The 27682-nt window shown below is 38.9% G+C and overlaps 1 protein-coding gene across 2 annotated transcripts; it reads right to left on the reverse strand.

Annotated features, from left to right (window-relative positions):
• Positions 1-27652, reverse strand: MEMO1 (mediator of cell motility 1). 2 transcript variants are annotated; one of them, XM_061991103.1, is made up of 9 exons: positions 27233-27652; positions 16520-16601; positions 14183-14251; positions 12170-12282; positions 10729-10840; positions 9649-9791; positions 8443-8519; positions 1986-2090; positions 1-711 (listed from the first exon to the last, which is right to left on the reverse strand). In XM_061991103.1, the coding sequence occupies exons 1-9, from the start codon at positions 27291-27293 to the stop codon at positions 580-582; spliced, it is 894 nt and encodes a 297-aa protein (XP_061847087.1). In that variant the 5' UTR covers positions 27294-27652; the 3' UTR covers positions 1-579. The 2 variants fall into 2 exon arrangements, with proteins under 2 accessions (XP_061847087.1, XP_061847086.1); XM_061991102.1 differs by lacking the exon at positions 27233-27652 and adding an exon at positions 26956-27081.
• Positions 27653-27682: the final 30 nt, after the last annotated feature.

Below are 27682 nucleotides of genomic sequence, written 5' to 3' on the forward strand. Positions count from 1 at the left end.
TTTTGGTTTGTGTAGCCCTTTATTAGCAACTAAAATAGAAGATATCTGTTGTACATCATGGGTAGTAACTGACTATACTGGAGTTTTATTATATTCTAATACAGGATCATTTATAAATGCATCACTTTCCTTTGTTTTTCTTTTATTAAAAAGCTTCCACCCCTTTTTCCGTTTACAACTTGCAAAACTATTCTGAAAGCTGAATAAATGTGCACAGGTCTGCAAAGAGTGCAAATTTAGGATATGGTAAATGCTTTACATGTTGTATTTGTAAGGACTGTCTGCCACCATGCCTTCATAGCCATTGCCTTTTTAAAAAAAAAAAAAAGAAAAAGAAAGGGAAAAAAAAAAAAATCACAAAGTGTTTCAATACCAGTCTTCCTTCCATTGTCCTAAACAAGAAAGCATTTTTAAACAAGTTGAAACTAAGGAAGGACTACACCTACTAAAAAAGAAGAGAGTTCTATTAGTTTGAGGTTTCAGTATACCCAAAGACCAGGGACTGTATCTTTGTAAGGGCTAGGCTGGGACCCCCATATACAGCATGTGTGCAGGTGCCATCCCTGAGCATTCTGTGGTTCAGTGGACCATAAGTGCTCCAGCTGCATAACTCACTGAGCTGTCTTGCCAGTTTCGACACTGGCTTGACTGAGCATAATTCAAAAATGAAAAGCTCATGTTCATTCCATTCTTCTGGAGCTCGTTGATAGCCTGAAGAGAAAAAGCCGTTAAAAAACAGGTATCAGCAAAATAATGACATTTTCTAGATTTCAGTCCTCTACCCTTCTCCGAAGGCCCTTGCTCTGAGTAATTTGTGGACCCAACCCATTTCTGTGCCATTTCATTCACTGCACTATGTACACACATTTAGTTCTACAAAGCAATACTAACCAACCTTTCAAAATAGATCCTTTAGCAACAACACTTTCAGCCCTATAGGGAATTTGTACAGAAATACAGATGTAACAAGAGAAAACCCAACACTACTAACACTTTTTAGATCATATTTCTTCCACTGAGGAAGAAGAATGTACCAAGCTAATCTATTAAAGTGTGACAGTGGACAAAAGTGAACGAACAGAATCTAACTCAGATCCACAGCAACACTAATTGTTATCTGAGGTTAAGAGCTGGGTATTTTTGCAGAGCTGACGTAATACTTATTTTTGCTACATGCATCCCCAATATTGATATTGCTCATACAAACTTTTACAGACCCTGCAAGGTTCCTCTATATGTTCTTCATATAGACTACATTTCCAGTGAATTATTTTTCTTTTCAAAAAGGTTAACATGCTTCCTGTTTCAGGTTTGAATTACAGTGAAAACAGTGAGATGCTCCCAAGCAATATGACACACCTGCAGCACTCCAGTAGTGATATAAAGCAGCTGTGACCCAATACAGATAACTAAGTTAGCTAGGTTTATGTCTGTAGCGCATCACCAAAGCAAAGCATGGTAACTAGAAAGCACCAGTTAACCGGAATTCCAACTACCATTAATTTATGGGTTTACAAGGCAGTGCACCGATACTTAAGAGAGGAAATCTCTCATCATATTTGCAAAAACTAAAAAATACTCCCAGACATCACAAGGCACTTAAAATAACTAGCTAATCATAACACAGAAAAAATATATATATATATGTTTATAAGGACTGATTCAAAAGAGTAAGTATGTACTTCTTCAGAAGGATGGATTTATTTATTTAGAGCCACAAGAAAGTGAATGACAATTTAAATTAAATTTAAAAAAATTAAACATGGTACCTCATCTCTCTTGGGGAGCTGAAAACACACAGCACCCTTTTAAGAGCTTACATTTGTCTATATGCAAGACACAGCAATTGGAGACCAAATGGAGAATATTTGGAAAAAGGCAGACTTGCCATTTTAGACTAAGGATTACTCCAGCAATATTGTGCTTAAAACAAATGCAAGCATTTTGGTAATAGGTACATTTTTCACAAATCAGAAGTTACTTACGTTTAATAATACACCAATAGGATGTCTTCCACATATTGTATTATGGTACTTCTTCAAGTAATTGCTAAAAGATACAGGATCTAGCTGCTCTATAATACTCATACCCTGAAAAAGAATCAATAGCAATGATTACTTCACATAATCATTAACAGGTGTTTATACATCCATACTTGTGACAACTGAGAATATTTCAGGAGGAAAAAAATCTCTACTTTGTATCAAGGGTGTCAAGGGAATCACAGTATGTGAGCTCTTAACTTGTAGTCATCTTGTTACCATCCCTTGCCAACCTAAAAGTGCAGGAGCTGTTCCACAGCTGTCAATTATCCACAGATGTGTGAAGCCATCTCTGCAGGTATCAGTGAAGCTCATTTTAAGCAAGCTCTTCCCACAGACTAGCTGAACCCCATCTCCAAGGGTGTCCTCATGCCATAGGCTTTTGTACAGCTATAACCAAATAAATTTAGTAAAAGCGCAAGGCAGGAAGAAGTTTTGCTTCAAACTCCTCTCCCTGATAACGGAGCTCAGTGCAGAACATTTGGCTGGGACTTCTCAGTGTTCAAAAACCTTAGATAAATCATCAATATACACACATGCAAGTGGTGATGTATCCTAGACATGAGGCATGCAAGGTAGTTGATCTGGGCACAGGTTGGCCATCTGCTCAGGGCGTTAAAAAACAGATCCAGAACATCTCTAAAGCACTAGAAAGTTAGTGCATGGCACAATCTTAAGAACAGGAAAATGATTTTACATGATGTAGTCACAGATACATCCTTTTCTCCATCCACAGTGAGATCCGTGATCCCATGGAGTCATACAATGAAAAACAGCACGTGTGGAAAACAAAACCTTACACATATACAAGCAGTGGCACTCTTAAAAGCAGAAAGAATTCTACAGCTCCAGATATAGCCTACTCCTACCCCACCCCACCCAGCAGATCAAACACAATGAAAGTAGTTTAAAGCAAGTCTAAAACAATTATTGTCTGGGTTTTGTCATGGCTTTGCTATTTTGTCTGTGACTCCAACCTCTTGTGGTTTTCCTTCCTCTGAAAATGATTTCACCAGGTAAATGAGCTCCAGACTGTTGTAGTTTGACATGACAGCCTTTTTGGTAAGGGGAAAGGGGCTGTAAAGATGACTCCTGGGAGAAGTTGCTCGCAAATCTCCCCAGCTCTGAGCCAGACCCACTTCTGCGGCTGAGCCAATTAGATGCCTCCACGATCACTCTTTAAGAAGAATCCAGATAAGGGAGCTTCTTCCTCCTTTTTCTTCCTGTTCCTTCCCTCTTCTGTCCCTTCTTCTTCTTCTGGCTGGTGGTGGTGTAAGGAGTAGGAACAGTGAGAGAAACAACCATGTGGACTCCAAGGTCAATGATGAAAGAGAGGAAGAGGTGTGCTGGTGCAGACTCCCCTGCTCCAGGAATCCAGAGACTCCCTTCTATGCAGAGAACTAGTGAAGCTGAGTATTTATTTTCATTTCTTTAAAGACCCTGCATCAGCGGTAGAGACTCATTTTGATAATCACCCCGTATCAGGGCCAGAGACTCATTTTGCTAAAGCTGGGCCCAGAGCAGGGGGAGCAATTCACTTCATTAAAGGCCCCAAACCAGGGACAGTGACTATGGCCGGAGGACACCATGTCCCATGGGAGGGACCCAACCACTTCACTGCAGACCCCGAGCCAGGGGCAGTGATTTTCTTCTTAAAACTATGGCTGGAAGAGGCCGTGTCCCAAAGGAGGGACCCTTTATCACTATGGCCAGAGCAGGCCGTGTCCTGAGGAAGGGACCCAATATCCACAGCTGTAACTGTGGGAAGGAACCCTTGACAAAGCAGTACATTAAACTTATGCCCAGAAGAGGCCTTGTTCCAAGAGAGGGACCCTGTAACTGCAGAAACTGCAACTGTGGCAAAGAATCCACACCAGAGATATTCACCAAGGATTGCATCCCAGGGGAAGAATCCTGTATTGGCAGAAGACGCAGCTGCTGGGAACAACCCACACCAGAGAAGTTTGTTAAGGACTGTGTCCCAGGGGAGGAACCCCGTGTTGGAGCAGGGGAAGAATGCCAGGAGTCATCCTCATCTGAGGAGAAGCAGCAGAGCCCATCTGTGAGAAACTGACCACATCTCCCATTCCTTGCCCCCCTGAGCTGTTGAGGGGAGAGGAGGTAGAGATATTGGGAGCAGTGAGCTGGGCCCAGGAGGAGAGGAGGGGTGGGGGAGGGAGATCTTAAAGTGCTGGTTGTAATTCTCTCATCATCCTACTCCCTTTTTGCTTTTATTCCATTCTGTTTCTTGTAGAATAAAATTTCCTACTTTCCTTTCTAAGTCGAGTACCGGAGTCTGTTTTGCCTGGAATCGTAATTGGCAGTGAGCCCTCCCTGCCCTTGTCTTAATCCACAACAACCTTGCTTATCTTTTTACTCCCATTTCACTGGGGCCTCCGCCATCCTAACAAGGGTAGGGGTGAATGGGGGCACCGAGCGAGAGACTGTCATAGTGCTGCTGTGCTAGCTGGGCCAAACCATGACAGAGACTCACTAATTCACTAAGACATGGACCTGTGCTTCTCACATGTAACTAATTAAACAGGACGGTTTCCTTACCAACTGGAAAAAACCATACACTTTGGATGGGAACAATGGGAGGCTGGTATGAGAGAGAGAGAATGTCTCAATTTCTGCAATTGTCTCAGGCATTTCCCTTGCTTTTGTGAAAGTGTGGGTGATAACAGGAGAAATCATGATGCAGGAAGCAGTCTGTCTGAAGTCTCCACCTCAAGAGTGAAACCTCTTGAATACTCTGCAAGGCCATTGGCTGATCTGGCAGATACACTGATTATTCAGACTGGATCACATTCAGACTGGATCACGGCTTACAATGGAGGAGCTGGAGATACCCAGGAAAGTCAGGGAATATTAGAAAACAGCAACCATAGCCACCATCTTTTTATACTTTTAAAAACACACGAGATTAGTTCATAAAGGCATAAGTTTTATAGAAAAAAGAAAACCAAACTATGCTGACCAATTGCTGGAAAGACCTCAGGTCTTCCTGGGTCATAGAGAGGGTGTTTGGCCCCCTGACTGGTAGTTACAGCTGTTACTCGCTCCAGATCTACAAAACCTAAATGAGTGTCAAAAAAATAAGAGTAGCTATTCTCCAACTAGTAATTACATAGATAACCATTGCATTTCTATAGCTAAGTGGCATTTATTTGAACTATTCATTTACTTGTAAATAGTACATGTCAATATATAGCTAAAGAAAGCAGAACCAAACTGAACTATACACCCAAATGAAATACGCATATGCATAAATACACATAAGGCACTTACCCAGGTACCGAACAGCTCATAAGAATATTATCTATTTGTAAACCCTTTTCATTACTTTTTAAAAAAGAAAAATGGCTACTCAATTGAGAGACTCACTTTATAGCTGTAAGACAGTAGAACATACCTGGCAGAGGCATCTGAGTATTTGTCTTAAATGAATGGACATGGATTTATCGGAATGCCTAGTAAGCTTATTTCAGTGCACAGTTCAGCACTGCAAAACATTGAGCTATGCAGTTCATCCCAGCAAATGCTAACAGAGTTCCATACATCACAAATCAGAGAAAATCCATAGGAAACGGTTATTAACACATCCTGTAAGCATTCAGCTGTATTGAACTTTTCAGTCTTTCTGGATTTAAAAATGGTTGTGGAAGAGGAGCAAAGATAAACAAGCTTGTTTCTCAGTCTCAATTGGTGTTGAGGAATAAAGGAAATGTTTTTGACAAGTTGTGGTTTATTTTTCTAAAAAGCAGAAGTATGAAGGCTAATGATTTTGAGTATTCAAAAATAACTCAGCTGGGCATGGTTTAGAACAGAGCTAAAATACGTGACAAAACCCACAAGATAAAAATGCAAACCATCACACAGTTCAGCAATTTATCGTATGGTTATCATGGCACCACATAGAAATTGCATCTCTCAGTTAACCCAGCACTATAAATAGCATCTACAATATCCTAGCACAGTACACTTAATAGGATTAAAAGTAGTTACATTTTTAAATATCATCCCCTACAGGATCAAGCACCTACAAGTTTATCAAAAAAAAAAAAAAAAAAGCACCACACCCCAAGAAATCCCCACCACCACCAAAACACACAAAAGTCAAACCACAGGCTTATTTTATACTATACTCCAATAATCTTTTGGCTGGTCAAGTTTAAATCTGTGATCAGTTACTTCAGCTACTTCTTCACACTTAACAAGTATAAACTAGTAGAATACTTAGAGAAGTAGAAGCAAACTTGGTCTTAGCACTAGCCAGTCCAACTATCTCTGCATGTGTCAGTCACTCAGACTAGAAGATAAAACAGCCAACAGGAAAATTAATGGCTGGGCACATCAGCAAGAGTATGGATCTAAACACCCAGGCACAGTAATGGTCTTGCTTTATGCACAAGCTCAGAAGCCTTCCCAGACTGGAGCACAGTGATAGGTGCTGGCACACCACAGCACACTGCAGAAGCCAGAATTCAGCAGTTCTTTAGAGCCACCTAAGAAGTCCCACATGTTGTGCACAGCTCCTGCACAACTGCTGGCTCTTCCTGCACAGCTCTCCTCAGTGCCTGCATTACCTTTCCCCTTCAGCATTCAGGGTTCAGCATTCTCCTCTTGACTCAAGTGAAGCATAAAGTTTCACAAATAGATAGAAAATGAGCAGTCTGGTGGTGAAGACTGAAGCAGGCATTCTGCATTTTCTGACTAGCTATCTTCAACAGCACCTTCCAGAATATTTCCCCACTTTTATGTAAAAAGATGGTCGGCATCAGGTTACAATATACAAACAAATTTCTGCACATCAGCTGCTCAATTATAATTCTTGATTTGTGGATTCCTCTCTAAGGCATCTCTATTAAGCATGAGGCTGTTGCTTTTTCTGATCCTTCTTAAGGTGCAGCACTGTGATACACCCAGACTAACAGAGCAGTCACATGTTACTGTGGGGAAACCAATGTCCAACCAACACTATTTGATACTCTGTATTTTTATAATGCTGGAGTCTGTGGGCTCTAACTTAAAGTCATGGCAAATAAAATTTCTTACAGTAGTTACAAGGATAGTCAATCATCAATGCCCACCACTTAGCTTTTATACACTAGGAAAGTCATCATGCATTTGTATTTAAAGCCCAGTCTACATAAGGAAGAGACTATTGTCCTTCTACACAGGTATTTCTAAGGAAAAGTAATTTAACCTTAACCCAGAATATCTTCCTGCTTACAGACCACTCAGCCAACTGCTAGGAATTCCTAGAAAGGTCCAATAAAATTATTGAGACAGTAATAGCAGAGCAAAAACCTCTGATAGAGAAAAAACTGTAGCAAAACTATCTTAATGCTATTTTCTCCATGGAGAGGCCTAGTGTTACAAGTTTCTTAAATGACTTGAAAAAAATTCAACACCTATCTAAGGAAACAAGTAGTAGATGAGTGGAGGCATACAGAATTGAACAAACTCCTTTGAAAAGCTGGAGACAAGTGACAGGGAGATCTTTGTGGCATTGTGGATAGTGTCCCAAGTATAACCACACTAGAGCTGGAGAGATTTCTGACTAACTGAAAGCAAAACCTGCTCTGTACAGAGTTTAAATAGGTAAGTCATGAGTTCAATATGGCATGATATAAACAGGCAAAAAATGATGAGAGTATAGTTTATGCATCATGTTTAGTTATCCACTTAAGACTGAAAAAATATTTCCAGAATTACTTCCATTCTGTGCCTTAAGTAGAGTCTTGAACTTTAACACACTTTTTTTTTTTTTTTCATTTAAAAAGAAATCCTTGGCTCCTGTGACTGAAAATACCACATCACTGCCATCACAATCTTTATGTATTTTGCATTCTTTTCAGCCATTTGCCAAAACCATAGTGAAGTATGGTCACAACTGCTTTTGCCCACCATCTACCACATAGAGTAAGGGTCAGGGGAAAGACTACTCCCAAGAAAACAGTGACTTCTGTTTTCCTGATCAGCACAACCCCATATAGCCTTTCCTCCTCAATGCTGTTTCGATATGCAGGTATCACAGTTATCAAACTTCAATTGTCACAATACTAGATTCATAATTCTTATTGTTTCTCAAAAACTTAAGAGGATATGTGGACAGGAATTACATTTCACTAGGACGTTTGAGGGAGGCAAACATGCAATTCTTCTCATAAATTATGCTTACTAGAGTATATCCACAATATATTCTGTGAAGTCAGTCAAACAGAGGATACCAGCTAAAAACAACAGCTAAGTTCTTATTGTGGTAAACAAAGGAAAAGTATACATTCAATAAAATAGCTAACCTGTAATATTTTGTTGGAGAAATTTCTAAAGTGTTCAAAGAAACAGAAAGTACAGGAGAAATTTGTTAGTTCCACCAAATCTGAAAACTTACCATTTTATCTAGGTGCTCAATGGATCTATAAATTTCTCCTTGGGATTCATCATAGTAACTGTAACGGAACCTCTGACCTTGAAACAAAAATCATGTATAAAATAAAAAAGGGAAGAAGCGTAGCTAAAACACTCCCTAGTACTTACTAAATAATTGAAAACACAATATAAAATAGTAATCTTCATTTATCTTACACTTTTTTGATCCACTGAGGAAATTCTAGGGCAATCAAAGTAGCAGCCCAGAAGCGAAGCAAAAGGTACATGACGGGCAACTATATTCCTGAAGAAAAAACTACTGTGTAGAATTGACACTGCAGTATCACTCATTAATTGCCTGTTATTGTCTTGTAATCCAATTCTATAAATTAAAAAGTAGAGCATCATTTTATTACACTATCCCTCTTGACAAAAGTCAATCCTGGAGTCAGGCTATTTATGTGTGCACAATACCCAAAGTACGTGAAAGTTAAAAGAAGTTGTTCATGATAATTCAGTGAACAGTTCTAGATGGTTCACTAGCCACAACAGAACCCAGGTCATTCTTCCATACCTCCACCTATTCCATGATTCAAAGATGAGTAAAATATGCACTTAATTACATAAGTTGATCAAAGATTACAATGAAAAAAGGGAAAAAGGTCTGTTGTGTAACATGAAAGATATCTTTCTGAAGCAGTCCCTCTTCCACCTATTATCACACCTTAAAGAAAAAGTGTTAAAGCAGGACAGAAGTCAATGCTTCTGGAGTCTATATAGAACAAGATGAACTGGAATAGCTCTGGTGAATTGGAACAAATACTCCATCTGCCAAAACATATAAGACTTATTTCTGTCAGAATGATGTTGCCATGTTTGGTGAATTTATAGCTAATTAGTTTTGCAAGTTGCTTTGAGGTGCTTCAAAGAAGAGTAAAAAGAGCAAGGAACTTCAGACATTTCATTTCAACAGTAAAGAGGTAAACCTACACACCTTCGTGTATTTCCTGCACTACACTGAAAACACATTACCACATTAGTGTTTTTTTTCCTCTGTTGTTTCAGATTAATAAAACAAAAATTCTCTTTTAGCTTTACAAAGGCATTTAAGTTTCAAAGATACATTTACCAGAAGTTAGAATGCTCAATGTTTAATAAAATACATGATTTGAAAACCACTATCAAAAATATTCATCATACTGTTATAACAGAGAGATGTGAAACTTACCCCAATGGCAAAAGTCAGAAGAAACCACAAAGAGGTTACTAGGATCAGCTAGGTATTTACTGAAGAGTTTTCCAAATTCCTGCTCTTTTGACTCACTCAGTGCTCCAACCAATACAGGAATAATAGTAAACTCATCCTTATGGCTTATGAGCAAAAGAGAAGAGGTTGTAATTCAAGTATCATCTCAAGTTTCTTCAGGGCTTGCTAACTGAAATTGCAGAATGCTTAAGAGGGCACTACAGAATTGAAGATACATTTTAGTAAGGTCACACTAGGGAGTTGTTTTAAAATGTGAAACCACCTTAGTTTCGGAAAGCAAATCACCCCAAAAACAGTATTTATCTTTGCTGCAAAGTGAAAACACCAAGCAAACAAAAAGAAAAGGCACCAGCAATAAAGTAAGAATCAAATTCACCCTATATAGATGCTGCACAAATGTTGGATAATTTTCCAACATATATGAAAATGCACAAGGTACCACCCAGATGTATACTGATACTCCAGGGAAAGTTACAAATACGATGGAAGAAAAGGTTTTCTTTCAAAAAAAGGGAGGGGGGGGGACGGGACACCCTCAAAACATATTGACAAAAGTTATTCCTTGCAAAGAAAAGTTATTCAAAGTACTCATCTGAAATAGCAGGTATAAACAGAACCCTGATTTAAAATTAGTATTAAGGCTCCAGATAAACTTGAAATCCCAGAGAAAGCACATGTTAGTATTTTAACTACTGTCAGAGGTGCCTTGCAAAAATGACAAAAGCAAACAGCTCTAGAGAAAGATTCATGAAAGCATATGTAATATTGACTCTCTTAAGTCAATACAAACATATGAACTTGTTTAGGTGTTCCAATTTCATCATTCAGGTGTTTGTTTCACTCAGTTTCTAATGCAGCAGTTAATCCTAGTCTCTGATACTCTCCTCGTCAAGATTTTTTACTAGAGGGCAGGTAGTCAGAGTATTAGACACCATGCAGGGTATTAGATACCATAAAGGGTATTATTACTTCCTACTGCACTTCACATTTAGTTCAAATGTACACAATGTTCATTCTCATGGAAGTAATTAGCCCTAGTACCTTTCCATGGCTTTAGCAGTATAAGGCAAATGCATTTCAATACTGTGTTCATCTTCGTCTGTCTGTAGGGACATACGCTCAAACATTCCAGTCTTCCACAATTCTCCATAAACTGAAATGAATTAAAGATTAATTTTTACTACCTTTTTTTTTTAAACACTGTAAAGCAAGCTACAGTGCATCTTTATCAGAACCCACTACAAGAAATTACTTGTCTCCAAGGGCTGTCATCATAAGCCACTTGTTTTTAAATAAATCTAGGATTAAAATTACATTCAAGTCAGATACAAACATAACTGATTCACAAAACAAGTGTTAAATTAATGATCTTGTTAGTATACCAAGTAAGATTTTTCAGTTATGACACAAAATTTAAATAACACAAGTAAAACACATTTGAAAATATGCATGCATTTGCCCAGTCACCAAATCCTTATTTTCACAAACTATACCATCACATGGGTTTTTTTTTAAAAAAAATATATATATGCTGATCAGCTGAGCCATTGCTGGATGTGTTACTATTTAAAACAATTTCTTAGTTGAATCATGAAACCTAGAGACAGTGAAAACTGATTAAGGAAGTCACATTTATAAGTTATCCTTTCTACTCTCAAGTCTACTTGGTAGTATGTGGAGTCATCTCTACATTTTGAAAACTCTCCACTGGATGAAGAATTAGATGCAAGGCTGTGCCTCCTTTTTTACTCCCTAAAGGAGTTCTACAGAAACATTTGAAATTTCTGCAGGCACTATATAAAAAACCTACAGTGCCTTGCTGTATCACTGTCACAATGAAATTTGTGAAGTTGCAATACAACTATGCTAATTAGCCCTTCTGAAAAAAAGATATTGTATTACATAGAAATACCTCAAAACACATGAAAGTCAAAGAATCAATGCACCTTTAAGTTTAATCTGAACAACTATTTCATGGACCAACAGCTTTTAAGTTCTGTAGGTACTCTGCCAGTTAAAAAAGGCACATGCAATATGCATACAAATAAAAGCAAATTTTTGTTCCTCTATTACTCCTCTATCAGAAATAACTCAAACCAGCTAAAGCACTACCTTTTTTTTGGCAGACAGAATACTTGACAGAATAATAGAGCAGGTATGTATCAGACTATTATTCAAATGTAACATTTTAATTTTGAGATCCTTTTTAAAGTGCACTTGAGGCACACACATATAAGAGGAAAGATAAGAAGACAGAATTCTCAACTTGCGGGAGCAAGAGACATTAAAGGTATAATATAGCAATGACTGCAACCACCAGGATCTGTCAGAAGTTAGTTTTCACTGAAGCAAAGTAAGATTTATATTTATATGCCACTTAAATGCAATGAAGTGCCCAACAAGAGAGTCCTCAGCACTCAGTACCACAGTTAATACCCAAGTCTCATCAATCTTCAAGATGTAAGCTTTATCATGCACTTACTCTTTTGGTCAATTCGGAGATCATACAGAGGTGTTCTATAAATGTCCACACTGGAAAGTGCACATCGGGAAAGGGGCACGTGATGGGAAGGCCCAAGAATGAATATTTTTCGGCTACAACAATTAACACAAAAGCCCACAATTTAGACAACTGCAATTGTACAGAGACTAGGTTTAGAGTAACAAATTTAAGAAAAATATACCGAATGATATCTTCTGGTGGTTACCAACAGAGTTTTCCTCTGCTGTAAGACCACAGATCGATCCATAGCCTAGCCTTGCTCGGTATCTCAGAAGTGATCAGAAGATCAGTTCAATACTGGTTTCTGTAGACTTAAATGTCTTAAGCAGGTTATCTACCATAGGGAACTCGTCAGCTAGAATCTGACTGGACTTATTTGGAAGCTGAATGATGTGTTATGCCTTAGAACAGATTCCTGGATTCTCTCCTTGGACCTTCAGTTACACACCACCTTCAACAACTACAAGTTATGTGGCCTCAAATGAGGATTATGGATGTCATATATGCAGAGCTTTTCATTTATTGATTTGATTAGACTTACTTACGATTTAAAAAAATTCAAACTGAAGTCATTCCCAAATGTTTTTACTCAGCTGTTGCATCAGTAACAGGCACTTGGACCTGTACATTTACAGCTTTAGCCAATATTGCAAGCTTTCGCACATCATCATGATGTTAGTTTACCAAGCCCTCAGTTTCTGGCTCTTGTAAGGGTCTCCTGCCACAGGACTTAAAAGAAATGGAAAAAATCCTATAGGTAATTCAATTTTTCAGATTCAGGATCATATTGTCTTGTTTCTGGCACTGAACTAAAGAGGTGGGAGACATATTAAAAGATTTTTTTTTCCTCCTTGCATATGAAGTGCTATGGCAAGTTATACTAAAACTTTTTCTAGAGCTCATAAAAACAAAATATTTAAACAGGCAATACTTCAGTTGAAATATTAATTCTAAATATCCCATTTGGTAAAACAGCAACTGATCCAGAAAGTTAAATCAACTCCACATCACTGAACCTAGAGAATGCAACATATCCCAGAAGTTTTAGAGAATCTAGTTATCTGTCTCAATGTAAGCTATCTTCATTTTGTTTACAATAGTCTAGAAAGAATCAAACCCATTGTCTTTGGAGAGCATTACAACATATTATTACAACATAAGCAATGGACAGACACAGCCAGTTTTTATATTAATGTTGGAAAAAATATAATTTGAGTAAATAACAGAGATGTTTCACATTTTTGTCATTTAAAAACCTTGCAATCAGTAGAGCACACAAGAATTATATTCCTTTAAGCTAGAATAACTGGATTCATATCTTCAGAGGCAGGTACAGACTACAGTAGTGTGTTGGTTTTTTTTTTTTTTAATTTTTCTTTTTTTAAACTGTTAAACTGTTGTTCTGTCAGAAACACAAGTAACTTTCACTGATTTAAAACATTTTATATACACAGCAGTCACATTCTCTACAGCAGAAGAGAATCCTGGTAGCATTCAGCCCATAATCCTGCACTGAAAAACCAATGCAGAATCATGATAAAGTATTTTAATATATTTAAAAACCAAACTAAACCTCCCAACAAAAACAATGCATTAAAAGAAATCCTGCAACCAGTAAAAAACTAAACCTGCCTGAGTCTTTATAAAAGCAGTGGAACATCAAGAAATAAAGTACATTAAATGCTATTACCTGCAAAAACAATATCTTTCACTCTTTCTGAAAAGTTAGTTACCAACAATTCTCAATTTCTGGAAATATTTCTTTATATTTTAGATTTCAACAATACTATATCATTTTTTCTTTTGTAACAGTCAAACAATTTGAACACTTATGATGATCAAATGAAAGGAACGTAAACATAAAAAAATTAGAGTATAAAATTAAAATCTGAGTACTTCAAGGTGTAAGAATGTAAACAAACCTCATTCAACTTCTCAGAGAATTGGAATGGCATTGTCTTATGCTTTCTAAAGAAAAACTTTAATACTTACGTAATATTAGGATCTACTTGTTTGTAAGCGTGGGCTGCACAAGATCCACAATAGGTATACCCTGCATGGCTGCAAATTGAGGGGTACATAATCTTAACATGTTAAAATATTGTTTAACATCTTGCAAAATGTTTATATTGATATTAAATGTCAATATCTTAAATATTATTTGTTCCCAATGAGTAAGAAATAGTAAGAGCAATCAATAAAAAAATAAAAATAAAAAAATCAAACCCTGAAAATGCTGGAAAGTACTGTTGTAATACTCAACATACAAGAGTCTACTTCAACAAGAACGGTAGTGATCATTTACTTGTTCAAACCACCTTTTCTTACTTGTAAAAGATACCAGTAGGCAGACTACATAACTGCATATTATCAGAAGCTCATGATAATGCCAAGAGTGAGGCGCGGAGACAAGGGAATAGCAAGAACAACATTCTTCTAACCACACTCCAGTAACTGAATACTGCTGTTACTGGCAGATAAATACCACACGTTACAGCAGATAAATCGAGAATAAAAATGCTCTGTTGTTAAAGAATGGCTAAGCAATAGAATGAATGGGCACAAGGAAAGCGATGGAATGCAACTTTTACTGCAGAGAACGTTATATATGCTTTATAATTCCCTACCACTCTGGTCTGAAGTCTTTCTCAACCTATGCTCCTGTGTATGCTCCAACAACATTTCTAATTATTCTGACTACCTTTTTTCAAATATCACATCCAAATATTGACTCATTCCCTTCAAGATTGTTAAAGACAGGTGAAAGTCCAGTTTACACCACTAAAAGCATTCACTGTGGAGAATATTCATTCCCCACAGTCACAGGCCAAGTGGTCACTCAGCAGCATGTCCACAGCAGAAGGCCAAGCCCACACTGCACAGTGCTTGGGCCACATGGTTGCTGGAGCTCATCTCGAGCATCTGCAACTCTGGGTCAATAGTGGTCACTTATTTTGAGTCAATATGTGCAACATGACAGCTACAGCTTTCCAGATGGTCTTTTAATACCATGATATTGAGAATGATATGTGCTGCAAGTTCTGGGATATAGAAGATCTTTGAAGATACAAGTTCCTCACTGATAGCACTGGAGGCTTTTGTATTTATTTATACATATGTATGCTCATATGCATGTGTATTCATCCACAGAGTGACACCTGGAGCAAGTTATCCTCAAAGTCATCCCAGGGTTTTACTTCAGCATCCTTCCCAAAGAGCTCAGAAAGGTACAAACATACATACTACACAGAAACGGGAGACTAAGACCTACTGAATCAGCAAGGCATGTGACTTGAGAATGTCAAAAGAGCCTTCTGAAAAGTTATTTTTGCTACAGGATTCTACTCTCTTTCACAGAAACATTATTAGCCATATCCCACTTCACAGATGGGAAAACAAAACCATGGTTAATTAAACAATTTGGTGAGACCATGGAAAGAACTCCAGTAATCTGGAAAAAGAACCCATGTTACCTAATCTGCAGCTGAAAGTCCTCTTTCCTGACCTTCCTCTAAGACTAAGGCAGATCTGTGACAACTTCTTATGCACATTCAATACTATTATGGAATACTTCAAGCATTATGTCAATGCTACGTTATGACACAAAAATTATCATAGTTAAGGTGCTTTTTATAGTATTTCCTTCCAACTCATAATAAATTGGAATCACCAACATTCTTTTCTTATTATGTGTCTAAACTCTCTTCAGAAAATTGAATTTTACCTAAATAGTTTAGATGATCCCTATTTCTGCTGTGGAAAAAAACAACACAAATTAAAAAAAAAAAAAACAAAACCAAAACAAACAAACAAACAAAAAACATAAAAAACCAAACCAAAACAAATGAACAACCCAACCCATAAAAAAACCACAACCAACCAGATGAACCCAAACTAAAATAACAAAAGGAAACTATTCTGGAGAGCTGAAAATCCTGTTTCATTACTTTTTGGTTTAAGCTTTGCTAAACTGGTAGGGGGAAATGCAGGAGTTTTGTTTGGTTTTTGTGGGTTTTGGGGTATTTTTAAGTAGGTGTAGCTGATCTATACTAGAAGTGTATTGAAAGAGCTGTCACATTAGATTACCTCTTACCTGTCTTACTGAATCACAGATGACTTAGGGCCACAGTCCTCCAGCAAAAGGAAACTAACCATACACCAAAATGTGTACAGATTTCTATATTCTATGTCATATTCAAAATATTTATTTAGAAATCGTATTACATTCCTTTCAGCTAAATACTATTCTCTTAAATCATTCAAAATAAAGAAGCATTTAACCAAGCAAGTATTATATATATATACACTATAGACAGATTTCAAACTTACGGTGCAATAATGGCTCTAGCAGGTCTTTTTGTGGACTGTACTTGAGAAAGCCAACCTTCTAGTTGTGCATTCAGCTGGGGTCCTACAAAGAGACAAGGAAATACTGAAGTCATAAAATAATCTAAAATACCTCAATAAATAAGAAATAAATCTCCAGAAGTTTGACAGATTTAAAATAATATTTAAACACTGAAACCTGTGTTTACATCTCAAAAGAGTAAAACCAACATGTCTGTAATGTCAAAGCTTACAGTTGGAAAGTTTCTTCCTCTTAGTCCAATAAGTTCGTTTATTGCACATCCAATCACACACTTACTGTTTCTTGCTCTGTGGACATATTATTTCATCATTAGAAAGGATGGCTGCTGATCTCAAAAAAGAGGCTAACAGATTATTGGTTCCCATGGTAACTGTATTTGCACAATTCCAAACTAAAAAGTTAAGATGACCTATACTAAGAGAGCCTGGGATGGGAGGATAATATAACGCAATTATCCTAAATACTGACATGATAAACAAAGACTATGGTATTTAGCCATTTATTTATCTATCAAGCAGAAGAGCAGAACACAAAGCACACAGTAACCTGGAAAAATTGAAAACACACAGGAAAAAACTTGAAGTGAGAAGACATCATGCTTATACTAATGCCTCAACAACTTCTAATGAACCAACATACACTACAAGTACATAAGCTTCTTAGCAACATTAACATTGATAATTGGTCAATCCAATATTCTTTCTCAGCCCTAAATTGTGTACCTGAAGTGGCAAATATTTTCAATTCAACTACTTGACAGGTGATAAAAATGCCTTCTAAGAACTACAACATTGAAAAAACACCACCACAGAAAACATTTTGGTTATTTCCCATCACAAAGAAAACTTTTTGATGTAAAGCTGTTCCTGAAGAAGGAATTCTGGCAAATACGGTGTAACATTCTTTTTATTGAAGAACATAAACCAAACTTTCAAGTAAAATTCATTCAGCACCTATTGTTACAAGTAACATGTTATTAACAGAAAGAAAGATAGGTACACTTTCTATTGACACTGTGCTTTTGACAGAACTCTATGTCAGCAACGCTTCTGTAAAGTATGGTGCAGTAACCCATTTTTCTTCTATTGTGCACTGGTGATAGATTTTCATATCTTCCCCATACAGCTATCAAACCACTAACTGACAAGAAAAGCCAAAAGCAAATTAAACACCTGAACCTATCAAACACCTATGTTCCAAACAGTCCAGATGTCAAGTGGATAGCTCCTCAAAAAGCTAACAAGAACTACAGAGAACCAGAGCAAAAATGGCAGCTTTTGCAGAATGGAATCAATCATTTACCAGTGACAAACAAAAGGTTTTCTCTAGGAAACCTCTGTGTGTGTGTCAAAGCCACCATTTTTTATACACGTGTTTCATGAAAAACAGAAAAGGACAACTTCTGTGTCTATAAAGAACCCTAAGAAGTGTAAAGAATATGAAGAAGGTGAGCTAGTGCAATGCCATTTGCCTAAGCCTACAATCACCTTGAATGCCTTAGTACTTGTGTACAGCTCTAATAAGGCAAAAAAGTGACAATGATTAGCTAGCCACTGTCACTCCTGTAATACAGCATTTTTGTGAAGTGATTAAATTGTAAACAAAAAAACACCACATCACCTTTTCTTTCTTCTGTTTGTATTGTTTGGGGACATTACAAACAGCAGAGACATCTGAAACATGGGAGCTGTTGGGCAAGTCAAGTAAAAGTATACCTCTATTTCCATCCTCTTTGTAAGCTACTAGGAGATAAACAAAACACCAGAGTCTTAGTACTTTTATTTTCTGTATACTTAAGAGTTAAGACACAAATCACTTCTAAAAACCCCAGCTTACTAATTCTCTCAAAGTATGTAAAAGTACAAAGTACTTTCTGAAGCTCTTTAGGAGGACATCCTACTACCCAGAGAGTTAAATAAAACATGACTCTGCCCCACCTGAGCCCTTCCTCTCAAAGAAGATCCACAGACAGCACAACAGCAGAAGGGCTGGAATCTCTCACGGAAAGTGAGACAGCTTTGTGACTCTTCCCAACAAGGAACGGTGCTTGGCCTTCCTCCGTCCCTTCTTAAGCAAGAGGTTTTTATTAAGAAGGTCATTCAGATAAATCAGGTAATTTGCTGAAAAGTTTAGAGGCAAAGTTCAGAATCTCTGGTAACTTCCTAACATTCTGTGCAATTATTCAAATTTGGCCACAACTTCTGATCTTACAGTTCAGTAGCAGAGTAAGATGCCCAGGTTTGATTAGCCTGCTATTACAGACACACACTCTAAGTAACAAACATTTTTTTTTCCTCAGGCAGTAAAATTACAGATGTGTTTGACCCAAGGGATGAAATTTCTGGCAGTGTTTACTTAAGGACCAGGTAACACATCTGCTTTCAGATTTTTCTCCTTCAACACAGCTACAAGGCACCTCTTAAAATCATTAACTTTAATGTAATGTAAGTTTCCATTTCAACTGCTACTTATTTCTACTATTTTAATAAAACGCATAATCAAATGTCTCTCTCCAAAGGACTAATGGAAAGAGAATTGAGAGTACAACGTATCCACCTGACTTTTCAGCTAAGAAAATAGAATAATTTAAAAAATTCAAACAGCATCCACATGAACTGACAGAATAGCCTACCTGCAGCTTCCTATGCTTACAAATTAAGAAGGATATTCTAAACTGTAATTTTCTTATTACCAATTCAGCATCAACTTTTTGATAAAGTGTTCAGAGGGGTTTTTCTTCCAGTTTCTCAAATATGACAATGCTTAAGGCTAAATATTTGAACTGCAGACACAAAATATAAATAAATCCACATTATCACAGTAGATATGTTCTGCCATATAGAATTGTCTTATAGAAGATGAGTAGCTTCTTCATGAAGAGCTCTATAAGTAATTTTTCTTCAGATGCAAATTAAGTTCATCTTTGCAATTAGTCACTAAGACAACTGCAGTAAATATCCATCTTCTAAGCTGACAAGTGTGGGTGAGGAAAAACACTGCTGCCTATGTATCCTGCCACAGTAGTGGCAGGTAGAAGAGGCACCTGCCCCTCAAGCCACCAGGTGAAAAGCCCAGCTTGGGAAAGCTGGCAGGATGAGCACAGTGGGCTAAATCTGACAGAAGGACACAAAGCCTTATACATGCAACTTCTGGATGCAACAATCAATATGCTTTAGTATTAATACTGTAAGGTCAGACCTTTTCTTGATTAAAGGAAGATTAGGCAGTAAAATATGAGCTTCACTGAAGCACATAAGATCCGCATTTCAATTCTATGAAGTAAGGTATAAATATAGGTATGTAACTAAAGAATGATGATGACAGCCATTGATATTTCACATCCTGTTTTGTTTTGGAAGCTGGCAGAAGTTATGCCAAATCAAAATATTTGCAAGCACCAAGTGTCCACCAGGCAAATTCATGGCTACAGCTACAGGCAGTATTTATTCAAATATGTTACCTGAAAGGATAAACTACTTTTACAACCAACATTATCCCTTCATAAAGCACTACAGTAAGTAAGAAGGAATCCTTCCACATTAAACACACACCAGTGTAACCCAATGAATAATAACACAAACACACCTGGTAGTCACAGGCTCAGGTTCATCATCTCTATTTACAGCTTGTTGCAGTCCAGACACCAAACCAATGCAGTTTTTCCACAGCCATGTTCACCTCATCATGATCTAGGTGAACCTACTTCTGCAGGGGTGTTGGACTAGATCTCTAAAGGTCCCTTCCAACCCCTATCATTCTATGATTCTAATATCAACCAATGTGCACCTATCTAGCTTTATAAAAAACATTAGCAGTTAGGTCATTCAGAGATTCAAACAAATGACCTTCTGTTTTATAGCTCTGAGAAAGTAATTATGGCTTCAATTCACAAATTCAGGTTATAGTCATCATGTAAGTATTCACTAAGTGATACTTGCAGGCTTATTTCAGTAATACAAGGACTGCACCAAATATAAAGCTCTTTTTCAATTCCAATTGTAAAGTGAAAGCTGAATCTATATTCTTTACTTGAAGTATCTTGGTTCTGACTGTATCTAAGTGATTCATCTACAAATAATAGCCTGGAAATTTTATTTTAAATTATTCCAGTATACTTTTGCAGTGTACAATGTTAAACAGCACCGTCTGCATATTAATCCTGTATTCCATGATTAATTCATAAGTGCCAACAATGACACATCCATTTTTCCCATAAAATGCCTAAGAAAAAGCTAGAAGATCAAAGGGAGACAAACATTACATTTAGCATTTAACACTGCAAAGCAAGTACTTTATAAATGTGCAAGACACTATGATTAGTTGTTCAAAGATTGCAAAGTAAGAACTTAAGTTAATAGCTGCATTTGCAATGCTCCAGACAATGACAGAACATTAAGGTTTCATGATCAGTGCATTAATTATCCTGCTACTGCAGAAAGTTCCTCTTACTACAACAGAGATCAGGTCAAAACTTTCACTCATTTCAGTGACTCTCACAGACTTTCTACATTTTTTCCTGGATCCATTTGTCTGTGATCATCTAGAAACAACAGTGATTTATTACTTGTATATTACATTTATTAATGAGCTGTGATGAGTTATTCCAATTTTGGGGAACACACCAGAAGTTAAGCACTTCCATAAAGACTCTTATGATACAGTGACCATCTTTCTCAACCCTTTGCCTGCATTCATAGTCTAACAACACACATTATTTCCTTGGAGCTATTTCAGCTACTGCAGAGACTCAGATCAACACACTACAGAGGAGGGTTTCTGCTCTAACTTAAGGTAGGATGCAGCCGCTCTTCAGTGTCAGTGCAAGAAATTCTAACAGCAGTGTTTGCCTTCAGAAACCACAGGCAAAAGGCCTGATGAACATATCACACATACTGAGCAACACTAAGGTAGAGCAGAAACAGCTGTAACCAATGTACAGACTTTCTTTGATACTGACAAGAAGCCTGCTCATGCCAATAAGTGCACAAATGCTGGGATTATATCACTATTCATTAAAATGGACACTTTAATGTCAATCTCCAGAGCCTCCAGGCCCCAGAAAGTGCAAGTGAGAAAAGCTGTACTATCTCAGAATCAAACTGCCACTGCACATTGAAGTTAGCTACCTCAAAGATCTATTAACAGTCAGTCAGCGGGTTTTGGCATCAGAAAAATCAGGATTTGGCACAAAGATAGAAAAAAAACCCACTATTGCAGGTCTTACTGGGGATTACAGAGGAGCAGAGGACTGTAAACATGCTAAAATAGTGGCAAACTTTGAGGGAAACATCATTTCTAAACAAATAATTCATGGCCCACAACTGCCTTTTCACTTATTTTCTGATCTGTAGAAGTCCTTCCATCTGACCTAGACATCATCATGCAGATCTCAGCCCAAAAGACAATGTCTGACCATCTCTGGCCACATCACAGCCAATTATTCAGAAGTTCTGTAGCTTCTTGTCCAAACAAGTTAGAAGTTTAAGCCTTACGCTTAAGCAACATGATGTTGCTTAATGAGAGCAAACAAGACGTCAGCATCTACCTCCTTTGGAGATCTTTTACTTACAAGCCAGGGCAGCAGAAAACCAACTCCAAACCCAAGAGTACCATGAAGTTTAAACTCTCTTCAAACATTTATGTGGAGACGGACCATTTACTTAACTCATCATAAAAAATAGCTCCGAGGACTGCAAAGTGCAAAGGCCTTTCAAGTTGACACAGCAATTACTCTGCCAGCTCACATTTGCTACAATAAGCGCATAGAAATTCAGGTTCTCCTTGTTCAAATAAGTTGGCATAGGCTAGCAGAAAGCACATCTCTGACCATTACAGCTTGATGAAGGAAAACAGAAAAATAAGCCATATCTAATACGACAAACTCATTTTTTGCAGGGCAAGCATCAGATTATATATTATTGTTAGGTCACACACACTCTCAATTCAATTTTACTCCTGTGACTTGGAACAGCCTACTGTTTGTGTTTTGTCTGTATTAGCACAACACTGACTGGTGAAAAGCTGACTTAAGAAGTCTTATCAAGCACTTTAATAAAGAGCAGTACAGCATTCAAGTAGCACTTCCAGGAGCTAGGCAAGGCAGCCCGGTGGCCAGTGGATAAGCCATGTTAAGCACCTTAATGTATGACATCTTATTTGTTATGGCATGCTATACAAAAAAAAAAAAAAAGATGTAGGCACACTGATGTTCATTTGCATTTCAGGAATGTATGGATTGATTCTCTCACTGACCTGCTCAGCACTTAGAAAATCTACTCACATGGAGTAAATCAGGAAAGAGTATCCACACTCTGTCCTGAATATAGCCCATGCTCAGGATAGCGTGTCATTCCCATCAATATTTCACCTGCTCTAGGAATGTATCTGTTCTGCAGTCAAAGCCACGGAGAATTTGCCATTTTTGTTTCTAGTTGTCCTTAATCTTCCTCTTCCCCCTGCTGGTCAAAATCAGTTTCAAGAGGTCTGGATGATAGGCCTTTGAATTAATCCAGAAATAGTATTTTTTACCACACAACAATGGTACTCTTAAAGAAAAAAAAAACAACCCCCCCTCCCCAAACCAAATCTACATGACAGCAGTGCAACATTGTCTTTATCTCATTTTTGCAACTATTTTTAGCAGCCACCATGTACCAGGCTGCTGGTCCACAAAAGCAATACATTTCTAACATTTTTAAAAGCAGACACATCTGCAAGAAAAAAAATAGGTTATTAAGACTGCCAGCAATGGTCCACTATTTCAGTTGGGAAGCTCAGCTGTAGAGCTTCCCTAATTCAGTGCTTCTGCTAAGTAGGAGGAACAACAACTGGCCAAACAGACTTCATTGTTAGTTGGCTACCAAACAAACACCCCACAGGTCCACATTTGAAGTCCATTAAGATGCTACACGGGCTGACATGAAATGAACAAGAGCTTCCCCACATGAAGAATTCTAGGGGAAAAAATACAATAATTTTGGTCAAACTTTTCATGCTGAACACAACTGCTGAAACTTCTTAAGGAACTCTCTTTTACATTTTGCTTTACAAGAACAAATTATGGATCAAAAACACATGGTAAGTTAAATGCTCACATCGCTGTGAAGCCCATTTTCCCTTCCCAATCCGTCACCTTAGCTCCACCAAGTGAGAAGGAAGCAAGTAGCGAGCCTTCTGCCTGGGACCTCACTTTCCCTCCAATAAGAACTAAGTTGTTTATAGTGAGATGTGACATTCTAACATGTGAACATGCCTGGATGTGCATAATTGCACAGCCAGTCTCACCTGCTTGAAAATGCTTATTAGCATCATACAATTAGATTATGTATTCACACTAGAATGTAGTGCATGTTTATGTTTTTCAAGGCAGAACGTAAGCAGTGCATATCCCACAGCTAGAAAAATAGGGGAGCAAGGGCTTACACTCAGCTGAAGCAACTGCAATCCCACAGACATCAGCAGTCTCTAAAAACAAGAAGTGGTATTTCTTCTAAACCCTCTTACATTACATTGACCCTCCATGAAGTAGTAGCTCTCTCTGGGTTGTGGCTTCACCACATATGGCTTCCACTCCTGCAGCAGAGAGGAGCCAGACAGGTAATCCCGTTCAAGGATATCCTCTGACCATAAAAGTTAAGTTAGCATTCTAGACCATTCTTTGTCCTCTTCTCTCTCATCTGGCTTCAGCCAGCAAGCATAGCAATGGGTGCTCTACTTCTGTAGTCAACTCCATACTTCCCCACATCCCCTCAATCCAGGATGCCACACATGATCCTGGATGTTTTGTTATGTTATAGTCTCAGATTCCAGGTATCTTGCATAAACTGACACTTAAAAACTTCACCCTCACACATACTCTTTAAAATGCTATCAGACATAATGATTTTGAACACATCTTTAAAAAAAAAAAAAAAAATCGTATAAGAGACAGGGTCATCATAACTATGGAGCAGGATGACGGTTTCCAGGACATCTGCTTGTCCTGTGTAATCATCTATGTAGAAAGAGAGCAGTTTTAAGGAAATGGGAAGCTTAAATGCTAACTAGTTTATACCAACCAGTTTATACCCAGTAAATTGCATCTGGGCTGAGACAGTAAGCAAAAGAGAGTAGGTAGGAGGACTCAACAACACAATCCTCAGAGAATCATGGGAACACACTGGTGAATTGTCACAATTCAAACTCCAATCCCTGCCTTAGTTCCACCCTTAAAGCTATGAAGGTTGAAACCATGTGGTAAAACCCACAATTTCTTCAAGTAGTACAATTGAAGAAAAGAGCTCACATTACAACTTTGAAATAGCAGCTGACATGTGAGTTTGGCCTAAAATATAGGAAGATTTTAAGTTAAATCTGCAGTCAACATGTACCTTTTTGGTCTCCATTTATTTCCTCTTTGAGTTTTGATGGACCCTCCCAGGGAGCACACAAAAATTAGCTTCCAGGCACCAAAAAACATGTAGACAGGGAGAATTACTGCTCTCACATAACCTACTTTAAAAAAGCAAGAGATGCAAATAATGTTCTCTTCTTGTTTAGGGAAAACTCTACAAAACACACTTCCCAAAACTCCATTCTATGCAACATCAAGCATTTACCACCACACACAGTGTAACAGTTACAGTTTAATCTATCAGAAGTACAGCCACCACAACTCATTACAACATGATTCAGTTTGGGTTTTTTCATGCAGTGCAAGTGCCTGGGCAACCATCCCACATCTTCTCGATAAGCAATACCCAAAGGGGTGCCCAAAAGCTTTTGTACAGGTTAAGTAGTACTGGCCAAAATAGTCATACAGACTTACCAGGGTGTAGTCTAACAAAATTATGTGCTGATTTTTATAGAAAAATCAAGACAGCATCTATGCCTCTTTAATTAATTACCAAAAAAAAAAAACCATGAAAAATATTATTTGCAAGGATCCAGCAGTAACTCGGTATGAAGTCCAACATCAAACAAACTACAAAATGTATATGCAAAGTCATCTAGTCATTCATATCACAAACTAAATTTCTGCCTTACTAATAAATGAAAATTTAAGTAGCACAAACAAGTTGGGAAACGTTACCACAAAGCTTCAACGTTTTGATGTCTTCGCACGTGTTTAAATCTATACCTTTGACATGATTTTGTTTGCTTTCTGTAAACAAGAGCACTACATACCTTTCCAGACCGCTGGAAAAAAGCATAATTGCAAGCTATCAATACGGGATGAAGATTTGCAACTCGTTTTGTAATAAACACAACAGTTACATTTGGAATATTAAACTGGAAGGAAAATATCATCCTCTATTGTTCTCTCTAAACTGCCTACCCACCATTTCAAGCCCAGCTGCTTATCTCACAATCTGCCTCTTCCTATATCACCCTCCTCCCTGCATTTCTTTTCTTTGATTTTTGCCTCATATCTTGTTCATTAATTTCTGGAGGATGGAGAAAATTGCACCTACTGTAGCCAAAGCAAATGTATTACTTTTCATTTCTAGTTCTTAAATATCAGTTTAGGATCCTGAGTGGGTTTTTTTATTTTTAAATTACATCACTCCCCTCATTCTGAACTAATCTTTCTGACAGCATCTTGTTCATCTAAGCTTATTCATCTGCTGTTTTGTAATGGTCTTTATACCTGAGCCACTAAAAGTGCATCCTTTACAAACCTCCTTATTAACAGCTTTGAAAACACAAATGTGCATCCACAGCAGCAGAGTTCTGCCCAAAAACCGAACAAAACTTATTTCCAAATATATGTGCTGTCAAGCCATCGTTACAGATTAGATTTCTGTCCTTTGAGAGGATGAGAGTAGCAGTAGCCCTCTCTCTACTCTCTTTCTGAAAGTAATACATTTTTAAATAGACAGATCCCATTCTATACCACTGCTTTATAAAACTTTCAACCACTACTAAAAAATGCTCTCTAGAAGAAGAGACAGAAGCTCATCTTGCACTACAAAAAGTGAAATAATAAACCTCCTTATTGCTCTCACCCCCATCACCTGCACAGCAAAACACCCCAGACATCCTGTATTCTCTCGAGTCGGGCGGTTGGGGGTGGGGAAGGAAGTGAAATGGAAAAAAGATCCCACAATAACACTCCAAAAATACTGAAACCAGTTCGTGAGCCCTTACACTGAAAAAGTGCAACATTCGGTTCCGCAGCCACAATAACCAGGCTGGCGGTACCGCCGCTGCCCCGAGACTTGCGGTGCAGCGATGCGTGTCTCGGAAGCAGGGGCCAGCATACAAGAGACGCCCACGGGGCCGATCAGGCCCCAGCCACGGTCAATCACTGTTTTTCCTGCGAAAGGAGCCGCTGCCCAGGCCGGCGACGACAGGCAGGTGTGCTCAGGTTCCTCAGAGGCGCGCTACGACTACAGGAGACATAACGACACCCTACCTCCCTCTGGCCACCCCATGGGCATCCTGGGAGGCGCTCCGCCGGCAGCCGGGCCCGGGAGCCCCCTACACTCCCACTCGTTTTCCGGGCCCGGCAGGGCCGCAGCTCTCCCTCGCCCGCCATGTGTTGGCCGCGCCGGCGAGGGCGGGGCCGGCAGCCCCTCCCCGCACCCGGTACCAGCCCCGGCCGCGGCCCCAACCCCAGCCTCGGCCCCATCCGCGGAAAGTGCTGATTCAGCCCCCGCCCCCGGCGGCGCTGCGGGCCGCGGCGCCAGTACCTGAGGCCGTGTACCAGCTACCGGCGTGGCTGGCCTCCCGGCAGAGCACCCGGTTGGACATCTTGGTGCCGGAGCCGCCTATGGTGTTCGGGGGAGGCGGTGGGGGATGGGCCCAGCCGCAGCGGCGGCGCTGCTCCCCCTCCTCCCCCGGCACGGCCCGGGCCCCGCAGGCGGAGGCGGCGCTGCCGACGGCGCCTCCGGACGGGCGGGCGGGCGGCGAGCGAGAGGGAGGCGCGCGGAGGCTGCGGACGGGTCGGCGCGGGCCGGGAGCGCGGTGCTGGACTCGGCTGCAGGCTATCACCCCGCGGAGGGGGAACGCGGGGACAAAGCCCGAGACCGCCGCCGCCAACTCCGCGCTGGCAGGTGTGGGGGCGCGGAGAGAAGGAGGCAGCAACTGAGTTTGGCCCGGCTCGGCTGCCGTGGACTAGTGGCCACACGGGCGCCCCTCCC

This window comes from Colius striatus, chromosome 2, assembly GCF_028858725.1.
Source record: "Colius striatus isolate bColStr4 chromosome 2, bColStr4.1.hap1, whole genome shotgun sequence".
Taxonomy (NCBI): domain Eukaryota; kingdom Metazoa; phylum Chordata; class Aves; order Coliiformes; family Coliidae; genus Colius; species Colius striatus.